The sequence below is a fragment of the Nilaparvata lugens genome, chromosome 4, assembly GCF_014356525.2.
Source record: "Nilaparvata lugens isolate BPH chromosome 4, ASM1435652v1, whole genome shotgun sequence".
Lineage (NCBI taxonomy): Eukaryota > Metazoa > Arthropoda > Insecta > Hemiptera > Delphacidae > Nilaparvata > Nilaparvata lugens.
The window spans coordinates 48,368,136-48,393,310 of record NC_052507.1 but is presented as its reverse complement, the minus strand read 5'-3'; the positions used below and the strand labels follow the sequence as shown (position 1 = coordinate 48,393,310).

At 34.1% G+C, this 25,175-nt stretch overlaps 1 protein-coding gene across 1 annotated transcript in view; it reads right to left on the bottom strand.

Moving 5' to 3' along the window:
• The window catches only part of LOC120351063, a 303,920-nt gene extending 280,605 nt beyond the window's left edge, over positions 1–23,315 (bottom strand). Inside the window, exon 1 of the mRNA XM_039427010.1 lies at positions 23,011–23,315. Coding sequence (XP_039282944.1) covers positions 23,011–23,104 — 94 coding nt within the window. The 5' untranslated portion in view covers positions 23,105–23,315. The remainder of the gene's footprint in view (positions 1–23,010) is intronic.
• Positions 23,316–25,175: the final 1,860 nt, after the last annotated feature.

The following is a 25,175-nucleotide window of genomic DNA, read 5'->3' as shown; positions in this document are numbered from 1 at the left end:
TCTGACCAGAGAATTCGAACTGTAGCGCCAAAATCCCAGACTGCAGTTCTGCCAATAGCAGGCTTGTGTTTGCGCCAGCGCAGACCGTCCAGCTGTTTTGACCTTGTCGATGTCTTTTTCCCAGTCCATCTTGTTTCGTCAGCCCGTCTTGTTGTGCAAGACCGAATTTGTATTTTGTCATGTAATTTCGATCGGAAATTCCTTGTAAATAATTGTTTGAGTGTCGTGTGTGTGAATTATGAATATAACAGCATAAATAGTATTGAATTGAATTAATTTGAATCGGATTTGAATTTATAAAGAATCCAGTTCGAGCTTTGTTCGAAACACAGTGTATGACCTGCAAGTTGAACACAGAATCAACGCGAAAAGGCAGCCCAGAAGCAAACCTGTCTTTTCCCAGATCTCATCCCACCCTGAATCTGACCAAAACACCTAATAAAGGCTTCGAAGGGCAAGTAGACAAGATTGGAATTAAATCTGGTGAGTTTTTGCTCTTTTTTATTGTTCATTAATGCAGAGTTTAACTGTACAAATAACCAGGCTCAAATTGAAGATAAAATTTCGCCCCTTGTTTGTATTTGATTATTTGAATAGTAAATTACAGTCCTCTGGTAGCTCTAGCCTGAGCTTTGTTCAGAACAACAAAAGTAGAGACACAAAATATACTTTGAATCAATATACTTAAAAAATGTGGTCCAAAGTAGAATAATTCACACCTATATTGATAATTTATAAAAGGTCAGATGGCTTCAGAGTTGTAATGATTCTGAAGAAGAATGTAGAATGAAGAAATACAAACGAGAAGAGAGAACTAAAACGGAGCAGATAAAGAAACAACTGGAGAAAATTCTATATTCTGGAGAATGAAATCAAGTTGTTAGATATTTTGATAACACTCTCCGTTCGTTTGAACGAGAAATAGAGAGAATATTTTAGTAGAATTAACGAGAGAGCGCAACTCTCACATTAAACTTCTTCACAGAATGGCTGAGAGTTGATTTTTGATTAATGCCAGCTCTAAGAACGAGGAAGAAATTCCGTTCACCACAGTTCGAGAAGGACAAATGCGCCATGAGCTGATCCAGTTACTCATTTCTACGCTTCTTATGGCCTGAAATATCAGATCACTTCTTGCCCGAGAGCCAAGAAAAACTGTTTTAATAATCTCCCAATATGCTGCGAATTTCAAGATCGCGGAATTCAATTTCTTCAGCTCGTGATCGATATTCATGGAAGTGAAAATAATAACCACTATTGAGACAGCTCAAATTGAATTTCAACAACATAGCCTCGATTTCATTCATTCTACTTGAGGCTTGAAGGCTTAAGAGTAAAGTAATCGAATCACAAGGCCAAGCTGTGAATCACTCCAATATATTTTTAAATTTGATAATATCAAATTGAATGATGAATCGTTGAGTGTCTATTGATTGAGGTTTTCGAATCTAAATTTCATTTTGATGACTGATTTATTGGAATAAAACGCAATGAAATTATCAAAATCACTTATTTATTATTAAATTTGAAAAAATGGCTTTTTGTCATTACACAGTGATCAACTTGAAGCAAAAATTTCACGAAGTGATGACGATGGTGAGGCAACCAGAACTATAATCAATCATTCCTTTCTCAATCATTCGAACTTCACTCCAGTACAATTCCAATCAATACATCACCTCCACTAGAACGCATTACTCAGTGGATACAACAAGAGCATATATTGTATTAAATGATGGTTTTCAGTAGAAGATTATGACTCTGATGAACTTTTAGCCCTCAATATTTGAAAACGGCCACTGAGGAGAAGAAACAATAAATGAGTGGTGACCGGAGTGACTTGACTCAGTCTTAACCTCAAGCCTCCGGCTGCCGACCGCCGCTGCAGTTCAATTTATTTCCATCGAACTGGCAAATCAATTTACCACCGACTGTCACAACTAAACCGATAAGCGCTCGGAGAGGGCAGAGAGCAAAGCAAAGACCAAAACAAAGAGAAAAGCTGAGGACCAGAGGAGGAAGGAGGAAGCAATGATGAATGCAAAGCAGAAAGTGGAGCAGAGAGAGCTGAAAGCATTGAGTGAAGCAGAGAGAGTAGAGAGCAAAGCAAAGAGTGGAAAATAGAGGGAAATAGTGGGTGGAGAGGTGAAGAAAGAGAGTGAAGTAGTGAGTAGATGAGCAATGAAAGAAGAAAGCAGAGCAGAGAGGAAAAGGATTGCAGAATGACCGAGAGAGAGTGAGTAAGAGATGAGAGTGGAGACACAGAATGTAACACAGAAACAGAAAGGGAAATCGAGCGAAGACTAGGCAAAGCAACTCTGCTCAAAAATCGAATGCAAACATCCTGCCATCGGACGCAAAGCTCCAATTCCCGAATTCACCATCTTTTCTTTCTCAACTATCACCAACCTTTCTATAATATCATTGCCACATCATAACTCGCAATCTGGTTCACGTTGTAATGTAGTTTGTGTTTATAACATTGAAAAGTCGAAATAAACTATAGTATCTGATAAACGATGATTAATAATATTAAATATTTTGCTTTTTATACAATATTTGAACAAAAAATTAAAATGAAAATTTATAAATTTGTCATGTAGTTGTCAACAGAGAATAATGTGATTCGAATTATTGTTCGAAGGATAATTAATCAAATATTGGAAGTGATGTGAAATAATTTAATGGAAAATAGATTAGAACAATCGTGAAATTACGACATTTCCCTCTAGACGTTTATAGTAAGATGTTGCTCGATATAAAAATAATATATTAAGATCAAATGTAAATCGGGGTATTCTAAATAGATATATCTTCGTCAATAGCATGATAATAATTATATCCTTGTTTTTAAACTATTGCAATGAGAAATGATGTATCTCTGAGAATAAAGTTATTGTGAATGAATTGCTGAATGTTTATGTGCAATGATGAATGTCCCATAAATACCTGTATCTTGTTTTTATATAATTGAAAAGAGATTGAAGGAGAGAGATCTTATCTGGAAGTGATGATATCAAAGGTAAAATACTGATTGAAATGAAAAAAAAAACAAGGCAACTATGGATATATGAGTGAAATTTGCTTATTTCTCCAAATTATGTAGCCATACTATTTACTCTAGAATAATGCCCACAATTCTACAACGAGTATAACTGCTACAATCACATAGATTGTGATATGAGATCACAGCCTTGATCAAACAATGCTTTGTAAATTGCAGTAAAACAAAGCAGATTGAATCACGGAGAGGTTGCTTGTTGTTGATATTATGTATGGAATAGTATTAGTGCGCTTGTGTAAGCTCAATGCAAATTAGAATATTGCTCAATTTTGTGAGAAAAATGGTCGCACATTGTGTGAGTACAGTACTTAGTCGGGGGAGGGATTAAGGGTTCCATGACTGTAATAACAAAGGCACGGGATCACGCAACAACCTCCCACAGTGCAATTACAGCGCCGAATCGAGTAAACTCTATTAGCATGCTAGAAAATTTGTTTCCACTTTCCAAAGAATCTGATTGCTGCAATTTCTGGAAATGAAGAGTTAAAAATTCAATACAATCTTGATTCAGCATTTCTGTATCCGTTTTACATAATGGAAAAGTTGAAAGAATCCAGAGGACGGAAGTAGATGAAACTTGATTGAACAAGGAATTCAGCAGCTCAAATCTTTAACATATTCATAGCGAATGTAATATGATTTGTGACTATCAGTGATCCCGATTTCTGTCACATTTCTTACTTGTAGGGGAGTTCAATTTTCAAGTTACAACTATGATCCTAAGGGGAAAGATGAGCACACTATCAATTTTTACAAATGATGACCTAGATACCCTGTGCAAACATTCAATAGAATATAATTGGATACGAGTATACTCACAAAAATCACGAGAGATGCCAAAGCATCCCTATCCTCTTCTAGTTTTGCTAGCATATTCAAACCGGAAAAGTATTCAGTCAGCAACCTATGTCAATGTGACGTTCAGAATTCAGATCATGATCGAATTTAGATTACTAGAGAGAGATCCACTCTAAAAAGTGGTGTCATGTAAACATTGCTTGCATGGGTAGCATGTAATTCATAAGAGATGCTGACAGTTCGATGTGAGTTTCATTCTACCGCCTGCAGGTGAATTGAAAATCGTTTTGAACGTTTTCAGATGTTGTTGGAATTCGTTTGTAGATTGTATATGTAACCATATTCTTCACAAGAAAGAGACATAGAGTCATGAGGATCTTGTCCAACCAATGCTGGTAGATACTGATTTTCAAATTTTCAGACAAATAAATGTATGAATTGCATGTGATTTTTTTGCTTTTTGTCATTCTGTTTGATATCAGAAACTACATTCGAGGCAGGAACGCTCATCGAAAGCACTTGCTGTCTGGTCTGTTTTTTGCCAGACTTTTCTCAAACACTGATGCACGAGTTTTTCTAGTTCGGCGGGCAAAAATCAAGTTGCGATAGAAGTGATGCTTGACATACTCAGTAAATTCATACGCACGCAATGTAAAATTGTTATGACAAGGTCCAGTGCATTCACAAAGTTTTTCACTGGGAATTCTCAGTGGGAGGATTCCCACCCTTGAAGGGGAAATTTAGAGCAGTTCAATTCATGATTTCCTCAGAAATCCGATTCTTTCTGGACATTTCCCAATCTGCCAAGAGAAAAACTCTGAAAAAATATGGTGGATATTGTAGGAACGAAACTTGGAATTTGAGAGCTATTTATCATGTTGATCTTAATATAGTTGATATGAACTTGTTTGTTATGTTATTGTAGATTGTAGATTACTATTTATTAATTATATATTCATTTATTTATATATTTATCAATTAATTAACATATCATGTATTATTTTATGTTATAGTGATTGTAGATTCCAGTTCTGGTAACTCTATTTCCAAAATGTAAAATTCTGATTGGAGAGCAATAAATTCTGGACTTATACTTTAATATTCAAATTTAGTGGAGTTGAATAATGTATACAAAATTATCGATTGAATAGGCTATGTTGGAGTGCCCACAGGTAGGGGGAACGGAAACGTACAGTGATTCTTGGAGGGAGTCTCCAGGTAAGTCTGACAACACGGGTGAGGGATGCGTCATTGATCATGGGAGTTGTATATCCCAGCGTTATGTCTCAAAAGCGGTCAATCACATTCTTAGTCAACTGTTGACAAATGGAAAAAGAATATTGTGAACACACCTTCAATGCCTTGTCATTAATTATTGGTGTCAATAATTAATTACCATTAACTTGTAATTAATCTACAATGAATTAATCTACAATTACCTTGTCATTAATAATTTCTCTAATTATTTCAACTTACAGCTGGTAAAAATGTTCCAAAAGACAGAAAAACCAGACTCACCTGTAACAGAAATTGGAATTCCCATTATAATAGTTAGTTTGAGAGAACTGTACTTTATTATTGAGTTGCAAAGTGTTCTGTACTTGGATTTTTGTATTTGCTGCATTATACCATTCATAGAATATTTCGCAGAATCATGTTCGTCTCGACAACTTTCATAATCCTATACTCAACTTGATAAGTTTTTGAAGTCAATTGCACCATATCATTCATGGAATATTTCGCAGAATCATGTTCCTCTCAATAACTTCCATAATTTAATATTCAATTTGATAAGGTTGATAGAATGAACTTCATTCTGCTTGATACTTTTAATAGGAAATTGAAAACTAATCTTCTCCAATCGAATTGATTTCCACTGAATTTCATGCGGCTCAATGCATATAATATCATCATCCCAGTTTCATCTCATTAGATGCACTCGAGAGCTGGGAATCAATCACACAAACAGAGCGTGCGTTGGGTAAGAGTCTCACATGTGACTGAAAAAATAGCTCAGTTCGCCTGGAAATGGGCCATTAGGCCTACGCGCTCACAGCCTCGTGCAATGCATCTGCCAGCTCGTTATAAACATTCGTCAAGAGACCTATTTCGTACTAATAACGACACACTTCCGTCTATCTGCTACTACTGTTACCAGCCTGCGGACTCGAGGAATCCAGACTAGTAGATTCAGTTACAGTGCATGTAGTGAACCACCAACCACAGGCTACTCTCTCATTAGCATTTAGATTCTCTCTCCCTCTCTCAACTCTTTCAGTCTGTCTCTATCTCTATAGAGATAAAGATAAATGATTCTCATGGATGATTATATTTATCCATCTATCCATCTATGATTCAGTCTATCGGTCTATTCAGTCTAAAGGGGGAGAGAGAACACACCTTTTCATGTGTTCCCGGAAGAATGTTCTACTGTATGATAGAATGGTATGTCATATTATTAATAGAACTCTCTGCAAATGAAAGTATTATAGAAGCTTTGGCATTTGTAATGTAGCAGATTTCGAAACAATCTTGTCGATTTCCATCACCTTAGAAAATCATTATCGACCTATTTGTATTTCAATTACAATTACTGTTCTATAAGCTCTTCTAAATTATCTCTTTCCCACTTTCCCAATGCACCCTTTCCCAGAATATATTGATTCTACATCTCATCAATCACTGAATTGAACTTATATAAGTGAAAAATTATATGTAATATATTCGTAGTGTGAGAGTTTACTACGTTTACAAACAACAAATAATTTGCAAGGAAGAAAACCAAAATCAATTTGCTCTGTCATCAAATAACTAGAGTCAATGCACAAATTCAAATAGAATCAAAGTGATGATGAGAGAACAGTGTTTGTCACCACTATGAAAGCCACTCGTTACAGGTACTATCCATTTCATTCCATGCTAGAGACTTTGGTCCTGAATCCCATTAATGAAGGAACCATCCATGCTAGTGAAGTGTTTACAAAAGGAATTATATTATTCATATAGAATCATTAGCATAGACTTTAATTTTCCGAAAAGGAAATTGAATGAATATAACAATATTTTCTTCTCAACCTTTTCCTCTCTCACACACCTATTCAATTTCCCTTTCAGTCACTCTCTCCTCCTCCCTATCCACATTTGATATTTGCATTTCTCATTTCCGCCCATATAGAAACAAATATTTGCCTCAATTCAGCAACGCCAATTTTCTAGCGAGCCACTACAGCTATTCAGCGCACTGTAAAATTTGAACTTGTCTAGCAAAACTCAACTAATGTGATTAAGTTTGTACTTGAATTGGATACTCCATTCCAAGCTTAAATTGAATTGAATTTACTCCAGTTCAACGATGTGAGAATCAAATAAGTTAAGTGTTTGTTATTCCGGATGAATGGATTGGGTGGTTTCAAGCAAATTATATAATTTCAGTTAATTTTGCTATTCTATCATAAACTGTTATTTGATATTCTGTTCTTTCAGACCAGACTCCAAATTAAAATTGAAATATATTTTCCTTAGAGGGAAAAAACACTAAATAAATATCAAATTCGAATAAATAAATTGAAGGCTCCACCCATGGTCACATGCCTGTGAGAGAGAATCAGGGTTAGGTACAAACAAGTTCTAGAAACAAAAGTTTTATTAATTGATAGATGAACTGCATACAATTATGAGCTCATCGTATACTCATACAGAACCAAAATAGAGAAAAGATTATATCATATTATTCATAAATCTCAATTACCTAACAGTATTATTCAAGAATACGGGAGTGAGGTGAATTGGGACAAATGAGGTGATGCAATTGACGAAAATATACATTGTATAGTTGGAAAAAGTCCTTTTAAACTTCAACTCGTATTACGAGCAAAGAAAGAACTTACAAAACACGCTGGCATAAGTACGCATAAACACACGAAACACACTCATAGGGGTCATTGTCAAACGAGGCAAACGTTAGAAGAGTCCTGCGACAGTCGAGACCAGCGACGGTAGAGACCGGCGATATTCGAGGCCAGCGACAGTAGAGGACTCCTGAAAAAGAGGCCTCAAATTTCGCCTGCGTTAGACAACAGTTGAGGCCACTCTAATTTTTGTACAGCCCCGACAGTCGAGACCTGCGACGGTAGAGGACTCCTGAAAAAGAGGCCTCAACTGTCGCCTGCGCTAGGCTCTCCAGAATGGTAGACAGCACCAAAAGAATTATCATTTAATTTGTATGGATTTACCAGCAATTGAATAATATATTATATCCTATTATTCCTTCCATATTATGAATAAGTATTGCAACTTTACAACTGTAAATAAACCTTAGTTGCTTCATCATAAGTCATCATTGTAGAGTCAGCTAGGGAACAAACTAAAGACTTTGATGAAAATGACTATCTAATTGTACTGGGTGGCTCAAATAAAATAAATGAACCTAACTTGAATCATCTTCCTCAAGTAACAGAAAAAATCAAGGAAATTGTGCCACTCAGCAAAAAAACAAACTTAATAATAAGTACTATTCCTAATAGGTTTGATAGGCCAGAATTAAATGAAGCAATCAATTCGACAAACAAATCAATCCATAATACAATCAACAGCCTAAAAAAAAAGAATTCTAAACAACTGGGGATTTGTTTTCTAAATGAAAGGCTGAAAAGACATAACTTCACTAATCATGGGTTGCATCTAAATCGATCTGGCAAAGTAATCTTTTGTAATAGATTGGCAGAGCTGATTGAAAGCCGTTTGCTATCCTCTGGTTTAAAAACAGTCAAAAAAAACAAATAACGATTTTTTAGTAAATTGGCTCAAAACAGGGAAAGGGAAATAGCTACAAATGCTAGAGATAGAGTAGCACAAGATGGTAAGGTTTTTAGTATTTATCATCAAAATATTCAGTATCTTCGCAACAAAATTGACAGATTAGAAGTATTTCTTAAACAGGAGGATCCTGACATTGTTATTTTCACAGAGCGTGGCTTAAAAATAAAGGAAATAAATCAAGTTGAGATTCCAGGCTATTCACTGAGATCAGAATTTTGTAGAATAGCTCATAGAAGTGGTGGTGTATGTATATTCACTAGCAATGCTAAACATACCCAAACTTATGAACTGGATTTTGTTAAGAGATTTTCTGTTGAGATGGATCTAGAGGTGACGGGACTAAGGTTAAAAATTGATGATCGATTTGAGGTAGCAGTGTTAGGTATCTATAGGTCACCAAATGGAGACTGGCAAAAATTTTGTGAGCTGCTCCATACACTTTTGGAAATTACAACCGCTCGTTTCACAAATGTTATAGTAGTAGGAGATTTCAATACCGATTTTGCCAGGCAGGATAAAATGACAGAGGATATTAGAGATATTATTAATATGAATAATTTAGAAATTAAGGTCCACGAATATACAAGAGTAACTCGAACTTCACAGACAATTATTGATAATATCCTCACAAATATAGAAGGTTGTAATGTCAGGTTAGGTAGCTCAGATCTATCAGATCATAACTATCAAATTTTAGATGTTAAAACTTAGAACGCCATGTGTATCATATTTGATACACAGCAAGGTTCTCTAGGAGGCCATGTGTATCAGATCTGATACACAGACAGAGTGTTAGTTTCTAGAGGTGTGCATCAGATACGATCACAGCACAATGAAAATCAAATGGGGATATGATAGTTCTGGCCTGGAATGACAGATTTTTACCTTTAGCCTGAGGTTGGTAACCCTGACAACAGTTCTAACAGTTCTGCAGAATCCAAGCAGAAAAAAAACTTTTGTGAAAGAAATTCAGCAATATGAGCTAGGAAATATAAATTGTTTGAAGCAGGAACTGCTTCAAGAAAATTGGAGTAGTGTTTATAACAGTTGTAACCTAAATTACAAATATAAGCAATTCATTGATACTCTAAGATTTCACATTAGTGTATGCTGTCCAATAAAAAAAGTCAAAGTAAAAAGTAAATTAAACAAAGTAGATGATTGGATAACTGAAGATATTCTTACTCAAAGAAATATTGTTAGGGAAGCTTATGAGGAATTTAAATTAGTGAGGGATGTTCCGAGTGAAGTCAAATACAAATGTCTAAAGAAAAACTATGCAAAAGAAGTGAGGAAAGCTAAGTGTAAGAAAACAGCTGAAATATTAACAACTAGTACCAATTTTAACTCTGCTGTTTGGGAGGTAATTAATAGAAATAGGAGAGCAGCTCAAAATGATACAGTTACTAATGTCCCTAGGATAATCGATGAACATGGAAATTATATAGATGATAGTATAGACATTTGTAACTTTTTCAATAAGTATTATCAACAGGTTGCATATAATCTCCAAATGTCACTGAACACTAATACTTATAATACAACTACATTAAATGCTGAGCCAATTGAAAAGGTATTTAAATTTCATCCATTATCAAGAGATGAGTTGTCAAGAATAATAAAAAAATTGAATAACAAAAAAACAGTAGGATTGGATGGGGTCTCAAGCAAAATTTTAAAAGAATGTGAAAATGAATTACTGGACCCTTCATTGCATCTCCTTAATACTTCACTAGAGCAGGGTATTTTCCCTGATGATCTGAAACAAGGAAAAATTTTGCCAATTTTCAAGAGCGGTGATTCTGAAAGAGTTGAAAATTATAGACCCATTAGTATTCTAAATGTAATAAGTAAAATTTTTGAAAGAGTAGTTTCAAATAGGCTATTGATGCACCTGGAAGAAATTAATTTCATATGTGATGAACAGCATGGGTTCCAGAAAGGGAAATCTACTAAGACTGCAATAGTATCCCTTGTTGAAAGACTAATAGATATAATAGATTCAGGTGAGAAGGCAGCCGCAATATTTCTTGATTTATCCAAAGCTTTTGATTGTGTGAACCATAGAATATTATTGGAAATACTAAAAACTGTAGGTGTGAATGGTATAGAACTAAAATGGTTTGAATCATATCTCATAGGTAGAAATCAGTGTGTTGAGCTTACCAAGGTGGATGAGAATGAAATAGTAAAAATTAAATCTCAAAAACTGGAGGTCCAGGCTGGAGTACCTCAAGGCTCAATTCTGGGTCCCTTACTGTTTCTGTTGTATGTGAACCAATTACCAAAAGAGTTAAAAGATCACAGAGCTCTGTTGTTTGCTGATGACACATCGCTTATTTTCAACAATTATTTATTAGATAGTCTAGAAATAAATGCTTTTACTGGAGTACAGTCAATTGTCCAATTCTTGAAGCAAAGGCAATTAACAATAAATAGTAAGAAATGTCAATTCCTACAATTCAAAAGTAAATATAATTCAGTAGAGGATAGAGAAATAAATGTGTTTGTAGAGGAAAATGAATTAGACCAAGAAGAGAAAGTAGCATTCTTGGAAATTTTATTGGACAGGAAATTAACATGGCATCCTTACATTGAGAGGATATGTAATAAGATATCATCTGGGGTATTTGTCCTGCGGCAGCTTGCTAGGCTGAATGATAAAAAACTACTGTTAACTGCTTACCATGGACTTATACTATCTCATATTAGGTATGCTATTTTAGTATGGGGTAATTCATCTCAACAAAATATGGACAGGGTGTTTAAGATTCAAAAGAAGGCACTCAGATGTATAGAGAAAGTGAATAGGTTAGACTCTTGTAGGCCTTCATTTAAAAAGCTTGGTCTATTAACTGTGCCATCTTTGTATGTATATGAAGTTGTAATGCATGTGAAAACGAGTGGTGTGATCCAGAATTCAGATGTTCATGAGTATAATACGCGAAACAGAGCAGATTATCATATAATGGGTCACAATAGTAGGTTATTTGAACAAAAACCAGATTATATTGGTAGGAAATGTTATAACAAGCTACCTCAATTCTTGAAAAGTAATGATGATTTGAAGATTTTCAAAAAACAAATTAAAAAATATTTAGTTGATAGAGCTTTTTATAGTGTACAAGAATTCCTTTCAAACCTAAACTAGGTTGAACTACTTAGTGTTAGAATTATTATGTAATAACATGACTTGTCTTATACTCCATGACTGAAGTCTTTAGGACGTAATCTTAAAAAAAAAAAAAAAAAAATAACAAACCAAATATTTTCAAACTCGTAAATACCTTTTTGATACTTGGATGTCAAATTCTCAGTTCATGATAGATGTAGGATATCATTCTACAAATCAATATCTTGTTACAAATCAATAACTTTTATTAATTTCACACATTCACATTTTACAATTTCTTGATCTATATATACATTAAGCTTTTCTCATAAAAACTGAATTGGAATCGCAGAAGGATGTGTCCTCAACTGTCGTCTGCTGCAAGCGAGTCTCTAATTTTTGTACAGGCCTGACAGTCGAGACCAGCGACATTCGGGGCCAGCGACGGTAGAGGACTCCTGAAAAAGAGGCCTCAAATGTCGCCTGCGTTAGGCGACAGTTGAGGCATCTCTAATTCTTGTACAGCCCCTACAGTCGAGACCTACGACGGGAGAGGACTCCTGAAAAAGAGGCCTCAAATGTCGCCTACGTTAGGCGATAGTAGAGGACTCTTCAATTTTCGTACACTCCCGACAGTCGAGGCCTACGACCGTAGAGGACTGTAAAACAGTCCTCTACTGTCGCAGGCCTCGACTGTCGTCGGTCTCGACTGTCGGGCCTGTACAAAAATTAGAGACTGTACTCATAGCTGTAAAACACGGAACAATGGGTTTCTAATAAGGCAGAGTTTCTAAATCAGGTAGAAAAAGGTGACGCTGAAATAACTTCGTGTTCCTGTCGATTTGCCTCTAAGCCAATGGTTAGCAATTTTTCACAGTGGCTTATTTCCATGTTAGTACAGCTTTTCATATGTGCAGGTAGTTTTTGGAAGAGAGAATGAATTTTAAAAGGACTGGAAGTGGAAAAAATTCTCCCTTTCAGTCTAGTGTTGGTGATACTCTTATTTATCGTACTTCTTGTGATAGATATTGGAAAAAAATGATAATTTGAAGATGTACAATGTAAGACTAGGATGTCGTACAAGGTACATTCAGAACAATGTACCAAATGAGCATCATTCGTGTATGTCTACGGCTTGGCTTGTTCAGAGTACACTTCATGGCAATACTTTGTACAATTGATAATAAGAGAGTTAAAGTTATTCTGTACGTGCCTTCCCAAGCTATAAACCCATATTTTAATATTAGCTAAATCCTATATCGAAGTGGACAAGGTAGACTTGCTTTATTAAATTAGGAGTAAGAATCCTACTCAATGATGACGGAATATAAATGAATGCCATACCTTATTTTTCTCTGATACTGTAACATGATCCATTTTAACCTTCTGACAAATATTATACCAAGCTATTGATATTCACGTACACCCTCAATAAGCACCTATTATGGATTCATACTCATATATTTGCACTCAATGATGCGTCAAACATAATTGTCCTATCCTTTACACGTGTATACGTGTAGCGTGTATCGTATACGTGTACAAGCCAGTTCTTTCCTTCATTACAGTATAGAAGATGATAGATAGATGGATTATCAGTACCTTTGAATTAGAATAACTTTTGGAAGGTTTGAGATATCGATGTGCGGTTTCCACCATACTTTCACCATATTTTCTCTTGAAATCCTATATCGAAATCATGTATCATATGACCAACTTCCAATTTAAAAAAATGAAGTTGGATTCAAAATGGCGGTTCAAAAATGGTGGACGAAATTTGAGTGTGACGAAAAACCTGTTTTTATTATTCGAATAGGATTCCCAATCATACCTATCTTCTAATTTTCCTTTTTGAAAAAATGTTCATCTGCTTCCATACAACAACTGGAAGCATGTCAAATTTAAAACTTGAAAACTTGATGTGATCAAATCTTGAAGAATCGAAAATAGGCCTATAACCATCCTCGGTTAATAAGGAACCTATATGCAACATGTCAAGTTAATCAGTCCAGTAGTTAAGGCGTGATTATAACGTGTCAATCATAATTTTCCTATTCCGTAGGTGTTTAAGCCAATTCTTCCCTCTATTATAGTATAGATTATGTTGCTTTGATCTGTGATCAGTATAAATGTCATGTATCATCTAAAGGTGCGACTACACAAGCTGAACCGAACCTCGAACCGCGCAGCAAACCGTGCATTCCGCCGAACATCGCGCCTTTCAGCGAACATGAGCATATGTTTCATAAAGTTAAAAATCAGCTGTTAAACATTCGCCGTACCGTACTCCGAACACTGAACTTTTCAGCCAATTAGAGTCCTCCATTACAATTCGCCGTGCAGTTCGCTCTACAATTAATCAACAATTTCATCAACTAACCATAAACTAACTGAAATAAATACTTCAATTTCCATGTATTTAATTGATAGAATTATATAAATCTACAGTATAGGTCATATCTAAATTCACAAAGAGTTCGATTGTTGTTGGCAAGAGACATGTTATTCAACGCAGAAATCATTGTTATTTTAAAAGATAGAATAAGTTGAATAGTTTCCCTTTCAGGGGGAGTTTTGACAACCCACAAAATTCATTTTTCACTTGAAGAAATATCAAAAAGGTGCATAGGACCTTATTTTTTGTTCAGCTTGCCAAAATACCTCTCATTTCAATATTCAAATTTTCGACTGGCTGTACAGTGAGTCAATCATTCTATCAGGGCTCGAATAATTTTGGGACTGGAGATTAAATAAAAATGGAAGGGAATAATTTATTTATGTGAGAATATCAGCATCTTAATTCAAATCCATATTAACTGCATGCGTTTTCATATTGCCGATAACGCATTGATAAAACTGTAGACGTTTATTTAGCACTTTGTCTCAAAAAACTGTTCTAGCTGAGAAATTAATAATCCATGCCACATGTAGGCCTATACATTGCATCAGAAAAACGAAGTTATAAAACTATGTTTCATCTAAACAGATGTTTTTGAGATTATCTCTTTGATGCAGCAGTTTCACATTCACCATAATTATTATTATTATACAGAGTTTGTGAAAATAAAAATATAATTATCAAAACAATACTATCATATTCTTGGAAATAATAATAATAACAATATTATTATAAAAATTATTTATCAATTATTATCAAAACAATATTATTGAGGTTAAGTTGAATCAGGCAGAAAGCAATAAATAGAACAGCTGTTTTTTTATCAAATAATTTGAATGTGAAATCGCCGTATGGAATCGTATGTCCCATAATTTGAACAAATTTTAACATTAATTATGATTATTATTATTAATCTAGAAGGAAAATTGGAATTTGGACTTCGAGGTACACGAGATTGATATTTTTAGAATCTATGTGCAAAATTTGGAGATCTAAATCATTTCCGTTTTTCCGGTATGCAATCCACAAGTTGACATGTTCTGATGCGAGGAATCGAACACACGAACAAACGAACACATGAACACACGAACAAACACAACCTTACTCTCTCTTATTATATAGATTATATATAGCCTACACAGTATAAATGCTGACTTCACGTTCAATTTTACGATAAATGATAACATGTTCAGTGTATAGTTTCTATTTCAAGCTTTATTTGCATTGAATATTATGTTGCCCTACCTATGGAGATTATCCAGAATTTTCTTCCTCTATTAAATTTTCTCAATCTAACAGAAAAATACCACTAATGATGATGCTTAAAAACATTGAAACTTGGATTTGGCTCAAATAAATCATGTGGAACTGACAGCAACGCTTTCATTTCACTTTAATATGAAGAAATTCCACAATATCTCTGTTCATAGTGTAAAGATTGAGATTATTCTTCATGTTGACAATAATTAATGATTGATTAGTTTTGGATTTCAGAGTAAATGAGAAAGCTCACAAACCTTAAGTCAGACAGGTAATCATCTCATAAGAGTGAATTGAAGATAAGGATTCATATTAAGTCTTATAATTTATTAATTATGAGTATATTTTATTAGCATTATAATTTATTGATTTTTCACGAGTTAGTTATATATATATATATATATATATATATATATATATATATATATATATATATATATATCCCTCAAATAGCTGATAGCTAAAGGGATTTCAAAATATATGTATATTTTTTATATTAAATTTTTATCTCGAGTAAATGAATTGGAATTGAAATTTATCCTTAAATCAGCCTTAATAAATCGGTTAGAAATTTATTATTTCTTGACATCTCTCCCGTTTAAGTTACATTCATTTTCTGAAGTTTATCGACTAAATAGGTAAATGTCCCAAAGACTAACGGGTTTGCTTTACCAACTATCATTGAGTTGGGATGACTGTATCAATACCTGCTCATAGTAGCAACTTTGATTGGAGAACTGCTACTTTGACTTTTAATTTGACTGGAGAACTGTTTTATTCTAACAAAACTTATTTATTCTCATAGTGAAGTACGATTAACCTGCAGCTCGTCAGTTCAATAAGATTCATTAAGTTATCAACAACTGGCTCAATTTTCTCATACCTCAGTAATCTTAAACTGATTTCTCCCTAATCTTCCTCTTTTACAATTCACGTCAATTCGGGTACAAGCCAATTCATACTTGATCGACACATATTGCTTTTCAAAATGTATTGATTTTCTGCGAATTACCCAGAGTGCAATTTGTTGACTCAGAAGAGAACAGTATCAGAGTCCAGCGTGCAAGTGATAGGTCGCTTGAATATATTCAAGAATCAACGAACCGAAACTATTCTTGAATGGAAAAAAACAGTTTTTGAAACAGTTAAATAACGTTCTATTGAACAACGTAGAGTTGAACTGTGAATTCTCCAGTGATGACAGACAGCCAGGCTCACTTTTCAACATTATTATTATTTTATAGGCTTACATACCATGCACAAACAAACTACTTTCACGTCGATTAGGCTTATATATAATATGTCATGCTATTTGAGTATTCACTTATCACGCAGGAGGAAATGAATTCCTCACAATATTGAAAGAATTATGCTTCTCTTCCCATTTCATAAACAGTTGAGCTACTTTTTAATAAGTATAAGAAAATAGCAATAACACAATTTGACCTGGGAATGCCTGTATGTAGAAGATGTTATAATTGAAAATTGTCTATGTGAAGATGGATAGTAAACTATGAGATGTAATATAATCAAGCATAACATATTCGAATGATAATGATACCTTTCTCAATAACCTATGGGATGTTTGGAATTCTATTTCTTATGATGCAGAAAAACGCTGGCCCACACTAATTGTGCACATACGTCCACAATTATCGTAGATTTATTCTAGAATATTATCGTATTTATCCTATATCATGAATATATTGATAGAATAAATAATAATTATAAATATGTAGCATAATAAATGTGTGGATTGGTAACTTGCTAAATTATCGAAAATTCCCAAATTTTAATACAGATGATCCCTTGATCAACCGGGAATCAGGAAGGTCATTATATGAGACATATATACTTGAAACATGATATACAATCATGAAATATATATTGGGCTGGTTCCACTTTTCAGAGATAACTCAGATTATACTATTTATCCCATAAATTCATCCATTCATTCCTATATCATGAGTATAATAATATAATAAAAAATAATAATAATCAATAAGGAGCATAACAAATGTGTGGATTGATAACTTGCTAAATTATTCAAAAATTCCCGAATTTTAATACAGTGGATCCCTTGATCAACTGGAATCAGGAAGATCATTATATTAAACATATATACTTGAAACATATATACATGAAAAATATTTTGGGCTGGTTCCACTTTTCAGAGAATAATAACTCATATTATACTACTTATCCCATAAATTCATTCATCTAGACTAGACTCCAACTGCAGTACTTTCATACGATGCGAAACCAGTTGAAACGTTGACGACCAATAAACCGTTAAAAAGCTAAGTAAGTTGATGAAAGCGACGCCCTCCGCACAATGTGCATGTTCCCTGAATTAATTTCGACAACACGCGATTCGAAAAAGGTTGAATGTCAGTTACAGTTGAAAAACAATTGACCGAGATTGAATTGGACAGCCGTGTTGGTGGTGGTGGGGTCACCAGTCTTTCGTTTGTTTTTTCAACTAGAAAATAGCGTCTAATTGTTTGTTCGAACGATCGTTTGAACTCGAATTTCATTCGACTAATGTCAATAGTGACTCGATCACCAAACCCATAGTATAAGATTCACATCGATCTGTCTGCATTTCCACAAGGTAACATCAATGCTTTCCATTAAACTGATGATGACAGATATAAATGAATCTCACTACAGGTTTGTTCATCTCGATGATTCGCTTTCACAATCTGCTACCATAAGCTGTTTATTTTCATTCACTTCAATAACTGTGCCAATTCGTTCACAGTTTTATACATCAACTGAGGGATGTACTCCCACTGACCTCTGTTCAGAAAGAAGCAAACAATGCTGATTGCAATGTTGCAGGCTTAATCAAACACACACACAATATCCGACCGCCATTGCTTATCTGTTTACTCGATTTCTCTGGTTTATTGACTATTGTAACCGATTGTTTTCGGCTCTAATTATTATTTATCCGAGGATTGACTCACGTATGCATAGAATATGTGAACAAATTACAATGACGGAAACGTTTGGGATCCACTGGGGTTTTAATGCATCACAACACAAAAATAGAAATGATGAGACTGTTTGGATGATATATATATTTATAAACTCGTTATAGAGAGACTGTGATCATAGACGCAGAAAGAATATACATATAGGGATGGATGAGGGAATATTAAACCAATTGAAGAGCAAGGCAGCATTTAAATTTCTATGAAGAACAATGAGAATATTGATTAAAGTATGACAATTGGATGAATATTGGCATATTGCACCAACAATTGAGAGTTAGTTTTCATGTAAGTAATCTAAGTAATTTGTATTTAACATGTGTATTGCATGTAACAAATACAACATCATCCACTTCTACCACCCATGATATAGAATCTTCTCATCTCATAGTTGATATCATTTCGTTGTTTCATTCCGTAGATTCATTTGAGATATTAAAGACGGTTTGGTAAGGCTCAATGACGGCTTAAATTATATATTCATGAGAGGTGGGACCTTCCACTAACCACAGCCAACAAGTACTTAAGAAGGTATTTCTCTAATTCAATAGAAAGGTGGATATCCAGATAATGCATTGTAATTATGCTGTACCAGAATACAATTGTCCAGGTCCTATTACAATTATTGTAATAGGACCTGGACAATTGTATTCTGGTATATATGTTATATATTATATATATGAACTAAAATGACCACATTGATACCTCAATAGTTATTTCATACAATTGTGAAGATATCGATTGGAACTGTTCATGAGATGAGATAAAAATGAGATGTTTTATTTCCAGCATTCAAGAACTTTTTCAACAGAACCCAGTGATAAATGTTCATGAGTGAGAACAGCAAATAGAAAATTCCATGTGATGACATCCAAGAGAATTTTCCAAACTGTATTTTACTGTGGAAGCGAGTTCTAGCACATAATGTGGCATATGTATGGGTCTAAATTATCATCCATGTAGATAGTGGAAGCTGGGCGTTAGCTCTAATGGAACAGCATACAGGATAATCCATGATCGATCATTTCAGTGCACTAGGCAACTAGTCCATATCATTAACCCACTCTCCTCCACCAGCACAGTTCTCAATCCTCAATCAGGTAGAATTTTGATTGATGAGATAGATTATTTATACTATTACTAGCAGGTAACCCGTGCTCAGCAAAGGTCTAATCGAAAACTTGATAAACTGAAAACTTGACCAACTCAAATCTTGAAGAATCTAAAATAGGCCTTTATAAATATAACCATCCTCGGTAAATTAAAAATCTAAATGCAAATTTTCAAGTTGATCAGTCCAGTAGTTCAGACGTGATGATGCGTCATTCGTGAATTTCCTATCCTATAACCCAATTATTTCTTTCTTTATATCATAGATTTTTTTCAATATATCAATTTTTTATCGATTGGATTCTCCTCATTTTGAATCAGGCAGCCTTTTGTTTCCTCGATTCCAAACAAAATACCTACAATATCCGTTTCACTCTGAACTTGCGTCTAAAGGTACATCATAACTGAAGACTATTAATAATTATTACTAATTTTATTGTGATCTATTCATGTTTTTCTCATGAATTTCAATGATACAGCAAGAAATCCATGTCCATTTCATTTTTACTGGTTGCAACATTTTACATTGAATCTCATTCTATGAATTCCAAGTTCGATCGTAATGAAATCATCTCCCTTCAAAAAATAATTTACAATAATTGTTCTCGAGGGAAGAAATTAAGAACAAAAAATTGAAAAATCGGTATTCGATCCAAGAAACATTCGCTCCGAAGAGGAGTGCCCTACCACTACACCGCGGCTCCGCTCAAAATTTAATGTCTTGTAACAACGTTATAACCTTATAAACAAACACCAATAAACTCTGAAAAATCTAGAAGAAAAATTCAAATTTGGGCTTCGAGATGCACGAGATTGATATTTTTAGAGTTTATGAGCAAAATTTAGAGATCCAAATCATTCCAGTTTTTCCGGTATGCAATCCACAAGTTGACATGTTTCGATGCGAAAAAACATAACTCGCCTACTGTCTCCTATTATATATATATATATATATATATATATATATATATATATATAAATATATCAAGAGAAGAAATAAGCAGCTTAAGAATTGAACGATTCTATTCTATAAAGAGACAAATTACAGTGATAACTCACTCACAGAATTCAATAAAAATTATTATTATATGTATATTTAATACTATTATGCTGTATATTGGAACTTTATAGTGTATATCCATGTATCAAATGATTTTATATGAGTATTATATCATTATTAATCATATCATATCATAAGCAATATAGGTAGTAGGACGAGAATGTCTTCCTAAGGGGACTGGTTAAATCCTCATTCAGTTTCAAGATGCTTATAATAATTTATAATTATTTTTTTATCTTATTTCAGCTCATGGTTTTACTATACAAAGTTCAATATTGATAGAGAACATTACATCAAATGAATGTAATGGATAGTCAATGAAAACATAGTTGAGGTGAGTTTCGAACTTTAAAAATTTTTTTTTGGAAACTTTCTGACTTGGATATCGAACAACCGTACCAAACAATTTTTTTGTAAGTCAGATAACCAGCCATCGATGTAAATGGCTATTTTAGTGAAACTACCACATTCAAATTTCACTGCATTCGATATTTTCGTAGGGTAAGTTATAATGACAAAATGTAATACGATATTGAAATTGCCCATTGCAGACTTGAATTTGTGGTGAGAAGAGAACGAGAATTTCAATGCAATCTCCGATGCTTGGCAAGTAGTCTAACCTGCTCCTTCAAACTCACATACTACATCTACAACGCTGAGAATCATCAAACACAGAACTCTGAGATCTTTAAGTTTTAAATCTGTTCTTAAAGAGTATCAAATTCATTTCTTTTCAAATAAAATGCGAATTTTGAATAACTGAATAAATAAAACAAAAATATGTATTTTATCTATCATGTTGATCAATTCAGTGGATTTGAAAACTAACCTCTTAATTATTGAGAAATTCTTCACGCAACAAAGAATCTCATCTGAAATACTGCGCTAACGAACTAATTTCAGTAATGATGGAAATGACTGAGATATTGCAATTATTCAAATGCTAATGAATTAATTATTATTATTAAACGAAAAACCAGATTAAATGCTGTAATTCAGCCCGAAGACTTCTGCTACTGCTAATATTGACAACAGGGTTAACAGTTAGATGGAAATTCGATGAGCGCTACTATTCAAAAACTATTTGACAGCCCGGGAATTGAACCCAGTACCTCCCAATAGCCAGTCAGGAATGCTTACCCTTGCACCAAACTGGCAATCTCTGGATAGCAGCGCTCATTTTATACGAAGCCATAGCGGCCAGCCAGTCTACAGATGGAAATTACTGAGATATTGCAATTTTTCAGATGCTGATGAATTAGTTATTATTATTGAACGAAATAATGCGATTCATTAAATTCCCATCTTGCTGTTTACCCTGTTGTCAATATTTGCAGTAGCAGAAGTCTTCGGGGTGAATTACAACATTTAATTTGGTTTTTCGTTTGATAATAATTATAATTAATTGCACTAGCTTTCTATCATACAACTATCAAATTTATTTTTCAAATCAAGCTATTGTTCTCTTTTTCAATTATTGAAATTTACTAATGTTTCGGTTTTTTACTAAGCTCATTAATATGTGTTCTTGAAAAATTTACAGGTACTAAATATGGTATCATTCTGTTGATCTTCCACTAACAAATTTCTCCATCCTCTCATAAACAATCTAAATTTTTGATCAGTACACTTTTATGAAGAGTGTAATAATTCATAATTCTTGCCATAACATTCTTCAGCTCATCTGCCAATGAATTCAAGTATTCACATTCATGAATCAGACTTGGCTTCTTTTATGGCTCCTGATTACAGCTGAGGAACTATGATGAGCTCTATAGAAATTTCAAAAGGAATTATGTTTTAATTTGTCTACTCTTAGTTGGAAATACACTATGCACGTGCATCGTGTTTTGAACACAATAATTCACACACCACACACTTGAGTTTTATTATACTTGTCATGGTTTAAAAATACTGGAAAATCTTGTTCATAATGAATGATTACAATCGAAATCACATTATCTCTCAATTTAGATCATGCTTGTCTTTGATTAAACACATATAAAAAGTTTGACAGGATATATTATATCAAGATCTTTACTCTCCATTAGAATTATTCATCCATCGAAGAACTCCATTTACTATATTTCAACTTTTTCTTAGATCTTGTCTCCCTCAATATTCGGAAGAATTACTGTTCAGATATAAATTCCAACAAGAATAGTGATCAAAATTGCTTCTATCACTGATCCTATTATAATAATTATTATTATTCTATTTTGATCTAGCTATCTAGAAATTTTGTATTATAATAATAGTATGTCTAAACAAGTACTCGCACTACTTGCGCTACTACAGCTTCGAAAAATGGTATTATTTTAGAGTAATAATCACACGGAATTAATCAGTACTGGAATGACTGAAAATAAATTCAATAGTGAAGCAACTAACCATCTCTAGCAGAATGTGCCGCCCGCACGCACGGAGCCAATGTGAGCCAGAGCCAGATAATGACGGGTGTCCACGGCTTTGGCAAGGGGATCATCCCCGACACACCAAACAGAACCACAACCAGTCCAACTCCACCAGTAACAAGTAACAGAGCACTCTTGCTACAACCTAGCACACTAGAAAGGCGCCAAGGCCCCCTGACCTCACTCAGATTAGATAACAACCAACAGGAATTTCATTGACACGGGATGTGACGCGGAAGGAGCACGGTTAGCTGTCACCGTCGCGGTATCTCTGGCCGGACTGGTGCGTCGAGACGCCAACCTACCCCACCGCGCATGCGCAATGCCACCTTGCAACACACCCTCACACACTCACTCACACACGCGCACGCTTGCTCATCCGCCCAGAGTTTATAATTGATTTATATCCTGCCTATTGCTCGCCGGTCTCCTCGACGACTATAACCTGCATTTTCTTCCTTGTGATTGACACCCCCTCTGACAAGGACCAAGGACCCTGTGAGGGATTAGGAAGAACGTGACAAGTAAACGCCGCCCTACTCATCCCACTTCTGTGCTGTTCCTAGTTCCGGATACACAGTGACATGTGTAGCACACATCCTTCTTCCCGGATCATCTATCCAACCGCCGCTAGTAGCCGGCCCAAATTTGAAGAAGGCTTGCTACTCTTGGTTGACACTTTTTTCGTCTGCCTAGTAAGCCAGTGTATATATAGTGAAACTTCATGGAACTGGTTGAGTTAATAGAATAATAAGTGGAATATTGCACAAATTGTAGATTTTTTATAAGTTCATGCTTTACAAAATGGTATTATCTGTCTGCATATTATGATGATCCACAAAAAAGACCGCATGAGAAATACTATAGTGAAATCGAAACTAGCGTATTACAGCAACTAAAATGGTTTTTCAGAGAAGATTTGATTCGAATAAGTTCAATAACCCTTCCAAGAACTGACATTTGGAAATATCTACGATTTGGAAATGTCAATGATATTGTATCAGAACTGCTTGATTATTCTAAGCACAACTATCTCATGATACTCAAGCTCCTTATTTTCTGAATAAGATATTCATTCATACTTAATGGGAAACATAATACCATTATTTATATTCTAATTCGAATTTGGTTATGATTGTATGGAAATTAAGAGTGGTTAATCTTACTGTAAACATTGTGAAGTTGTGAATTGTAAACCCTTCACAGATAATACGATGTTTCTGATATTTATAAGAGCAGTCTCTAAATTCCCTCTTTTGCGAATAAATTCACAAAAAATTAAGGCCGTCCGGCTCGCAAAATTACTGGGTTCAAACCTCAGCTCTAGCTCAGTGGTAGAAACATGAATTTTATAAATACAAATAATCACCATAAGGTTCAGTGACCGGTGATTGATAATTCTTACCGCTGCTTCTATGAAGTTCTTGAAGAATACCAATAAGGAAAGTAAAAGAATATTTGATGACTGATTATCAGTAACCATGTACCACTAGAGAATAATAAGGACCAACTATAGTTGTTTCTAGTTGATTCTTAAAACGCTCGTCGTGAATACAAGTATTCACCAATATACTCTTCCAAAATTCCTTAGAACTTACAACGCCAGTTCTTGAAGCTCTCTGGATCCTTATATGATATAACTGGAACCTTATTAATATAATTTCTTAATATACTTGTTCTGGTAGATGAGATGAATATCATCAAAGGATGATAAATATTGAGTGCTCTGAATAAGATTATTATCACTTGATTCAATAACTTTAAGTGCTGCTAAATATTTGTTGGTATTAAAACAGTTCAAACTGTATATCACGAGATGAGTTAGGATATAATAAAAAATTCTATGAGTATGTATGCTGACATAAAACACAAAATATATTCCCATAGAAAAGATGTGCATAAAATATTCGATATATCTATAATTCACTTAAATAATCTATTTCTAAAATCTGAATAATTATCACAGGCTTTGCTAATATTCACAATAGTGAGTTTCAAATTCATAAATATATTATATTTAATACTGATACTTATACTTCCAATCAATACAAAATTCTGCAAACAAAAACCTGTTCGGTCTATAAGTTTGATATGATATACTTTGGTCAATTAACAAAATTATAATTAATAAATCAATATTCA